Here is an 8,595-nt window from a genome sequence, read left to right as displayed (position 1 = left end):
ACCGCCTCTCTCCTATCGCGACAGCCCCTCATCAAACCCCCTCCTCTCGGTCCTTGCCCCCTTTATTCTACCTCTGTCCTGCTCTCTCGCCCGCCCAGAGCCCCCAGTCCGCGGGCAACGCCCTCCTTACCATGAAAAGCCGGAGGACGCCGGAGTCTCCAAACCCGGACTAAGAAAGACAGGAAACACCCAGCTCGCGTGAGCCTAGGGCGGAGGCGGGGCCGGGGCGAAGACTTCCGCACTCGGGCACGCCACTTCCGCCCCGCAGAGGACACCTTCCTAAAGGGTCCGTTGTACTCCTAGATATCGGCCCCTTTCCTTCCTAGTTCCCTGGCTGGAGTGGGTTGCATCTCTTCTCGGCTGGGTCAGGCATTTATCCCGCTCCTAATGATCCGCTTTTTCGGCTTCCATAGAGGAGGACAAGGTGCAGGGACGTTTTCCTTTCCGGACGAAGAAGCTCTTTGGAACTGTCGTTTCCGGAACTGGATAGTTGTTTCCCGGCGGAGCTCTCAGAGTGAACATCCCGGGGCAAGATGGCGGTCGGGCCTCGGCTGCTGCCCCGGGTCAGGCAGAAGTCGGGGGTCTTGGGCTGAGGCGGTGGTAAACTGCGGCCCCGACCCCGAGCGCGGGGGCCTCGAGTGGATAAAGGTCTACGGCCTGCGGGTAGCGAGTGGCAACAGGGTTGTGGGTTCTCTGGGTAGTGGGGCCGGGGACTTGGAGGGAGGTGCCCCTGGGGCTGGGTCCCTATTTCTCCTGGTCGGAGGGGCAGGTGCTGGGGGCTGGCTTTCGAGTTCCGGTGGGGGGTGGGGAGGGGTTCTCCGTGACCTTTTTATCTCTGGGGGCCAATGAGATAAAAAGGGGCAATAGGTCTTTATAAGCGGACTAGCGCTGGACGAAAAAGATTTGTTATTGTGGTTGTTGATGCCGGGGAGAGACGCCGGGCCGCAGGAGTCACCCAAACCGGAGTTCGAACCCTACTCACTGTAACCTTGGGTGAATTCTTTCTCCTCTCTGAGCCCAGTTTCCAACTCTGTAAAATGGGGTAATTAGCTCGTGTCACAAAGGGTGTGTAATTCAAGTTTTAGAACCATGTCTGACATTCAGCTCTCAATGGAAGCAGCTGGTGTTAATGATACCAGTAAAGGAAAGCTTGGTAGTAATTTGACTTTTAACTTAGCCCCACGGGCAGCCTTGCTTTCTCGATTTTTCTTTGCCTTCCGTGAATAGTGGCGTCCCTGGGTTTTCTCTGTTGCACTTAAATAATTGCTTTGGGCTTAGAAGTGGGTTCAAATTCAGGAGCCTAGTGACCTCTGACAAGTCATGTCCCTTTCTACATTTCATTTTCTGTGTGTGAAGGTGGGATTTGATAGCATGCACCTACATAGGCTGTAGCCTTCAAAACCTGTTGCTTATTCTTAAGAAAGACTGTTGAGACCTGATAGAGCTGAAAAGACAGAGGTGGTTAAATATCTGTACAGTGTCTGATCCATGGTCCACACTTAACAAATGGTCATTCAACCAGGTCATTCAACCTGGCGGCCCAGCTATTCCCACCATAAGCGGAAAATTGCCTTGGGCTCAGACAGCAGTTATTTATGGTGCTTCACCTTTGGACTACACTCTCTAGACTGTCAGGCTCTTTCATAGTGCTCCATGAAGTTGGCCTTTTGCTTTTCAGACCATCTTGGTTATCACCAATCTCTTGTTTCCTAATCTTTCCACCTATAACATTTTTGTTTCCCTAACTGGATTGTAAGCTTCTTAGACAGCTTTAATTCAGCAACTTCTTTGGGCTTTCAACTGTGAGGACTGGGGAGATACGTCTACCATTTAGATCCAGCATAAACTAGAGAGGACACAGATGTTTTTTTTAAACCAGAGGCACTGTCTTTATTCCTTTTTCTCAGTGAGGAAGATATATGATGCCTACCTATAAAACTAATCCTAAATCTGGATTTTTTTTCTTCTGCTTCTGCCAGAAAACACAAGCTCCTCTGAAGTGAGATGTCCTCAGCTGTGAGCCCTGTGCAAAATCACTAATGACTGATTACCTGACATTTCTGCGTCACTGGCAGGTCCTCAGGTGAGTGTTCCAGACTTCCACTTCTGGGGCAGAGTGAATGGTTTGGAAGACTGGTACCTTTTTATTGCCTGTCTTCTCACGCTCCCTCCCATCATCAGGTAAAAGTTTCAAGATGGCCTTACAGGTACTTAGTCACATTTTGTGTGCAACCTCCTGTTTTACTATTGGGAAGATGCTCTCTCTTCTGCTTCCTCCCCCGCCCCCCACACTGACACACCATGAGGGACTGTCTCCATGTTCGTTTGTCTTGAGAATTACTGATGAGAGACCCACGTGTAGGAAAAGCTTTACTGTTTAACAGATGTGAATCAATGTCGAACAGGGGCCACAGAGGTCCCCTGATGTGTTGACATTGGAGGAGCCTCTCGTGACCTTCTTATCCTTGATGTTTTCACGTGGACACTGCTTTGAGTGAGGTAACCTGGTAAAGAGATGGTTTACAAGATGTCTAGATTTCTGAGTATTTCATTTCAGTGCCCATGTCAGCTGGTCTGATTATATATTTTGGATAGAATGACAAAGTTTTCAAGCATCTAAAGACGTCATCTCAGTGTGGGAGGCTCCGTGGACCAGTGCTATGTGCTCTAGGCTGATAGCCAAAGCCATCCCTTTGGGAAAAGGCAGTTACTGATGATTTAAATTAAAATGTAATGGCTGGGGCTTCCCTGGTGGCGCAGTGGTTAAGAATCCGCCTGCCAATGCAGGGGACACGGGTTTGATCCCTGGTCCGGGAAGATCCCACATGCTGCGGAGCAACTAAGCCTGTGTGCCACAGCTACTAAGCCTGTGCTCTAGAGCCCGCAAGCCAGCCCGCGAGCCACAACTACTGAAGCCTGCGTGCCTAGAGCCTGTGCTCCACAACAAGAGAAGCCACCGCAATGAGAAGACCACACACTGCAACGAAGAGCAGCCCCTGCTCGCTGCAACTAGAGAAAGCCCGCGCGCCGAAGTGAAGACCCAGTGCAGCCAAAAATAAATAAATTAAAAAAAAAAATGTAATGGCTAATTTAGAGCCTCTGTCCAAAAATACCAGTCTGTGGATGGGGGCCTTTTTAACTCTAACATCTTCCTCAGCCCTTGGCAGGATGGGAACGATGAGGACAACAGAATAAGTTATGCTTAAAACCAAACATGCTCGATTTAATGGATTGTCTGGCATTCTGGAATCATGTACCTTTGGCTGTTTTAGTGTTTAAATGGCCCTTTAAAAAAAAAATGAAAGGCTTCATTTGTGCTGGGCACAAAGTAGGGTATCAGTAAATATTTGTTGAGTGAATGGATGAATAAAATAATGGTGACAGTAAATCATTATGTTTAATGTTTTTCCCTCAAGTCTTTACTTGGCAAAATAAAAGTTGACTGCTCAGTGAAATATCCAGGGACCTTTGACTTAGAGGATGCCTGGTTTGAGTTAGAGCTTTGTGGTTGGAATTGATTCATGCTTTGTTTATTCATTAAGCCATTGCAGACCCTATGCCAGTCACTGTTCTTTCTCTTAAAAAAATGTGATAACTTAATACAGGAAAAAGCATCGTTGGTCTGGGGAGTTGCATGAAAGGAGCCGAAAGGAAGTTGGGACTTGAGCGGGGACAGCTATCAGCCCTTTGGGAGGGAGCTGGGGGGTCCCGAGTAGCTTTCTGCTGCTGCCCAAGTCCCTTCCTGCCCTTTGCTCCTGAGCCCCTCTCCGTGAGTGTTTTTAGTATAATGACCTACATCAGACACTTGCCATTTTCTTTGCAGGGTTTGTGCAAGTTTGCAAACATGTTCACTGTTTCTCAGACCTCGAGAGCTTGGTTCATTGATAGAGCCCGTCAGGCTCGAGAGGAAAGGCTGGTGCAGAAGGAGCGGGAGAGGGCAGCTGTGGAGATTCAGGCCCACGTACGGAGTTTTCTCTGTCGGCGTCGACTGCAAAGGGAAATCAGGTGGGTGTCAGCACGTTTTCTTTTGTTTCCAATTCATAGCAAAAAAAAACCGATTGCTCTTCTCTTAACAGTTCTTAAACAGCCTTCCAGCTGCTATGAGCTCCTAATTTAAAACGTCTTTTTTTGCCCTTCCCTCCCTAGGAGAGAGATTGATGAGTTTTTTAAAGCAGATGACTCTGGGTCCAGTAAAAGAAGTGCACTTTGTATTTTTAAGACTGCCAGGAAACTGCTGTTCTTGTTCAGAATTAAAGAAGATGATGAGGTAAAATAATAATAGCAAACCCACATCGTGCTTATGTGTCAGATCTTTTTGTAAGTATTTGATAGATATTAACTCATTTAGTCCTGACAGCAACTCTATGAGACAGGTTCTGTTACCCCCACATCCTGCCCCTTTTGTTTTCTTGGAACCTGTTTCGTAGGGATTATGCCCAGTGCTGGGAATCATCACGATTGTTTTCACATTGACTCTTACAGGCACTTGTCCTCAGATGCGTAGGTTAGCAGATTTATGAGACACAACACAGTACAAGTCATAATAAATGGTAACTGACAGGCGGTGGTGAGGACATCGGAGGAGGAGGTGGGCTGTGTGGTGTGCCATCAAAGGGGTGGCCGCTCCTCTGCTCCAGCCACTGGGCGACTGATACTCTGATTTTTTTAAAGACACTCCAGAGCTCTTTGACACTCAGTTTTCTAATTTGTAAAAATTGGCCGCTAATTTGAAATTTCTCTTAAAATCCTGCAAACCAAACAAAACAGGCTAGTTTTTACCTTTGGAGTTAGAAAAATCAGCCTAGAAAGTAAAATTCCATGGGAGCAGCTAGTCATCTGTAACAGTACTAATGGAGACCCTTGAGGAGGGCCTCTGTGTTCCTGGCGGTTAGGCATCTATTACTGCTAAGCTTCACATTGTGCCAGACCCTCTTCCGGGTACGGGGCCCCAGAAGGAAACAAAGTGGACAAGGTCTCTACCCTTGAGGAGCCTGTAGCCCAGCAGGAGAGAGAGAGGAGGACGCTGGCAGTAAATACAGTCACTCAGATGAGAACACGCAGGCGCAGGGAGGTGACGCCTGTTTACAGAGGAGGAATCCGCAGCTCAGTCTGGTAGAGCAGCAGCCAGGGCCACACCCCTTTTAAGGGTGGATCCAGGGTTGGTATAGCCAGCGTGTACCACTTTTCTTGCTTTTGCATTTCAAGATGAAAGTGATATGACAGTTTGTGAGGCAAAAGTCAGCATCCATGGTGCTTACAAAATGGCAAATGGCTGAGCACAGTTTAGGAGACAGCTGCTAGTCTGCAGGAATCCAGGCCCAGTTTGCCAGGTTGATCTTGTTTTTCAAAAAGAGCCCCAGTCTAAAACACATGTAGGGCTCATCCTGCCTGCGGGTCACCAGTTTGAGAGCCTTTCCTTAGGCTTTCTGATCCTCGGTCTCCACATCTACAAGTCGGAATTAAATAGGATCCCGATGTGAGTCATCTGGCGTCAGGCCGGCACATCCATGCCAGGGGTCCACAGAACATTTGCTGCTTTCTGATTTCTCCATTCATTGTGAGAATTTATAACCGCCATTCTGCCTCTCTGCAGAGATTTGAGAATTTGTGTCGCTGCATCTTGAGCAGCATGGATGTTGAGAATGTACCCAAGGTAAGTGGGGCGGAAGCCAGAAAGTCTCCCACGACCACTCATGCTGGCCTGTTTGCCTCTGAAAATTCCTGTTGAATGTTCTGACTGTTGTGTATGACTCTGCATGTTCACACCCATGTGTAAATAAGTAATGGATCGAAAACATTAACAAAGTGCAGGTGAATTCCTTAGTCTTTGCATTATCCAAGAAGCTGTGCTCTGCTCTTGCCTCATACTCAGGATGGTAAATCCACTTACCAGGCTATTTTTACCTTTGGGTTTAGTGTTAAAATAAGTCCTCCTTGCTGCTTATTTTTATGTTCATCCCCCTGCCTTATCTGGCTCTGGACCTAGCTAATTGGTCCCATTCCAGTAGCTGGAATGTGTGTCATTTGATCCCTGTAACTGCCCATTACATTTCTCTTTTTCCTGTTTGTAGATATGGTACGTGTCCCTGGCTCTTTCCAGGGATCTCACCCTCCTATGGATTAAACAGATCAAAGACATTATGTGGTATTGCTGTGAGTTTCTTGAGCAGCTCAAGGTAAAAAATAAAAACAAGACTGTAAGTCTATCCCTCCCACTTGAGGCCTGTAGAATGTATTTTCAGAGTCCTCGTGATTCCCTCATAGGTTATACCTTTGTGATGTATCAGGTGGAGTCTCGTAAAGAATTACTGGAGCCCCTGTTCCCAGAGAGAGTGAGTTAGATGCTGTTATCAACTTGAGGGCTTCTTTCATGCACGGTATTTTGAACATTGACCTGCACCTACCACAGTCTTGATGCCAGGGAATCTTGTCTTCCTTTCAGTGCTTTTGATATAGTGGATACTTTGTAGCTGGCATTATTATACTAGTCAGGCCCCTTGTTACAGTGCAGAAACCCAACATGAGTGCAGCTGGTAATACATACTAGAGCCAGGGGGCTTCTGGATTTTCCCTCTCTTTCCTTCTTTCATGTGTGCTCCCTTTTGGAATTACCTTGTCCTCTCCCACTCTAATCATGGCAGCTGGCAGTTCTAGCCTCACATCCTGACTATGTCTTGACCAAAGACAAAAGGGAGGCTTCCCCCATCGATTCAGAAATCTGGGAGGACTCATAAAGGTCCATTGGGATCCTGGTCTCAACCCTGAACTGGTCACAGTGGCAAGATGGGTGGGGTACTGCCACCAGCCCTGCCTGGTCCAGTGCCCACCCTGTGTTATGGGAAGGTGGGCAGGGGTGTGAGTGTGTACAAACAGCAGCCATTTCCACTTTGCATGTAGGGAGGGAGAAGTTTCAGGGGCAGAGGCTTGGCAAGGACTTTGGTAGTAACTGAGCAATGGAGCAGATGTCCCCAGAGCACCCAGTGATCCATTCCCAGACATCTCTCTCAAGGCACTTGTGAATGGCTCTCTTGGCCTTGACCCAGCATCAAGCATGAATTATAGTCATCATTATAGTAATAGCCAATAGTATCAATACATAGTGCTTTCTGTGTGCGAGGCACTCTTCTTAGTGCTTTATATTCATGAATCCATTTATTTCTCACAACAACTAAACGAAGGAAGCAGTGTTATACTGCCCTAGTCAACAGAGGAGGAAGCTGAAATACAGAGAGGTTGAGAAACTTGCCCAAGATCACACAGCTAGTAAGTGGTAAAGCCAAAAGTCTGAGCCCAGCGTCCTTGTTATGTTCAATTGCATTTATACTCTGTTGCTCCAGTGTACATGCATACATATGTTAAATACTAAATGCATACATGTAGCAGGCCAGCCCTGGTCATCTTGTTTTCTAAGAATTCTCAATTCTCCATTCCCAAGAGTATTTCAATTCTGTGGTCAAGCACTAGTGTGCTGAAATCCCTGTTGTTTAACTCTTATAGTGGTCATTCCTCAAGAGAAAAAGAATAAAGACTTAGAATCCTGACTCATTGGTTTGCATTCAGAAAAGTTGTAAAACGGTTGCTCTACTGTCTTGGACTGGAGGGCGTGTGTCTTAATCTGACTCTCTTTATTGTTTTTAGCCTGAAATTTTACAAGACTCCAAGCTCATCACACTGTACCTCACGATGCTTGTCACCTTTACAGACACTTCAACATGGAAAATTCTCCGGGGAAAAGGTCTGTGGGACTTGCTTCAAAATCTTTCCTAAGTAGCGTTTCCATGGAGAGTTCGGGGACCTTTTCAATAAGTATTTTTGCCGCCTCAAGCCTCAGGGAAGGCCCTAGAACCACACACGTGGAGACGTTGTACTGTGGTATCTAGGATAAGTTCAGTATCGTGTACTCAACTCTCTCCCTTGGAATTTACGTTGGAAGGCACAATCCCTCTGAGCTCATTTGTTACAACTCCCACAGCACCTCAGCCTTCAGATTGAGAGTATTCACTTAAGCCTCCTCATTTCATTTGGAGAATATTCGGCAGCAAATAATTCTATTTTGCCCATAAAATTGCATGGTAAAGCTGCCTTCTTCCTTGAACACTGAACTCGGCCTTACATGTTTCATACATTCACCCAGTAGCCTGCTGTGTGCCAGACGCTCTGCAGGCACTGGAGATAGGGGAGAGGTCACTGCCCTCCAGGGGCTTTAGGTGCTGAACTCTGTGTGCCCGCCCTTCCTCCCAGCACCTGAGTCTGGCAGGGTGGGGAGGAGACAGACACTAAAGAGAGGTTGTATATATATGAATATCTGAGTAGTATACGTGGGTTTGTAGGTCACAACAGTGTGACAAGGGGCGCTTGGAAGGAAGAGCCCAGGAGAAATGAGAGTGCAGTGGGGAGGGAGGCCTTGCCTTGTGTGGGGCTTGGCCTTTCCCGAAGCAGTGACGTCTGAGCTGAGAGCTGCAGTGGGAGGTGGAGTTTGCAGAGCACAGAGGTGGGGCAGGACTCTGAAGCAGAGGAAACTGTGTGCTGAGGCTCCAGGCCGGGAAGGAGGGTTCATTTAAGTCATGATCCTGGACTCGGCGGTGGGCGGGGGCG

General features: G+C 47.5%; 2 protein-coding genes across 2 annotated transcripts in view; one reads left to right on the top strand and one right to left on the bottom strand.

Annotated features, from left to right (window-relative positions):
• The window catches only part of KCTD10 (potassium channel tetramerization domain containing 10), a 31,464-nt gene extending 31,299 nt beyond the window's left edge, over nucleotides 1-165 (bottom strand). Inside the window, exon 1 of the mRNA XM_007448224.1 lies at nucleotides 131-165. Coding sequence (XP_007448286.1) covers nucleotides 131-133 — 3 coding nt within the window. The 5' untranslated portion in view covers nucleotides 134-165. The remainder of the gene's footprint in view (nucleotides 1-130) is intronic.
• Nucleotides 166-507: 342 nt separating this feature from the next.
• Nucleotides 508-8,595, top strand: part of UBE3B (ubiquitin protein ligase E3B) — a 53,768-nt gene continuing 45,680 nt past the window's right edge. Inside the window, exons 1-7 of the mRNA XM_007448251.1 lie at nucleotides 508-648; nucleotides 1,980-2,083; nucleotides 3,824-4,005; nucleotides 4,147-4,267; nucleotides 5,594-5,653; nucleotides 6,072-6,176; nucleotides 7,639-7,735. Coding sequence (XP_007448313.1) covers nucleotides 3,845-4,005; nucleotides 4,147-4,267; nucleotides 5,594-5,653; nucleotides 6,072-6,176; nucleotides 7,639-7,735 — 544 coding nt within the window. The 5' untranslated portion in view covers nucleotides 508-648; nucleotides 1,980-2,083; nucleotides 3,824-3,844. The remainder of the gene's footprint in view (nucleotides 649-1,979; nucleotides 2,084-3,823; nucleotides 4,006-4,146; nucleotides 4,268-5,593; nucleotides 5,654-6,071; nucleotides 6,177-7,638; nucleotides 7,736-8,595) is intronic.

This window comes from Lipotes vexillifer, unplaced genomic scaffold, assembly GCF_000442215.2.
Source record: "Lipotes vexillifer unplaced genomic scaffold, Lipotes_vexillifer_v1.1 scaffold236, whole genome shotgun sequence".
In the NCBI taxonomy this organism is placed as follows: Eukaryota; Metazoa; Chordata; class Mammalia; order Artiodactyla; family Lipotidae; genus Lipotes; species Lipotes vexillifer.
This window is presented reverse-complemented; position numbering and strand designations above follow the sequence as displayed.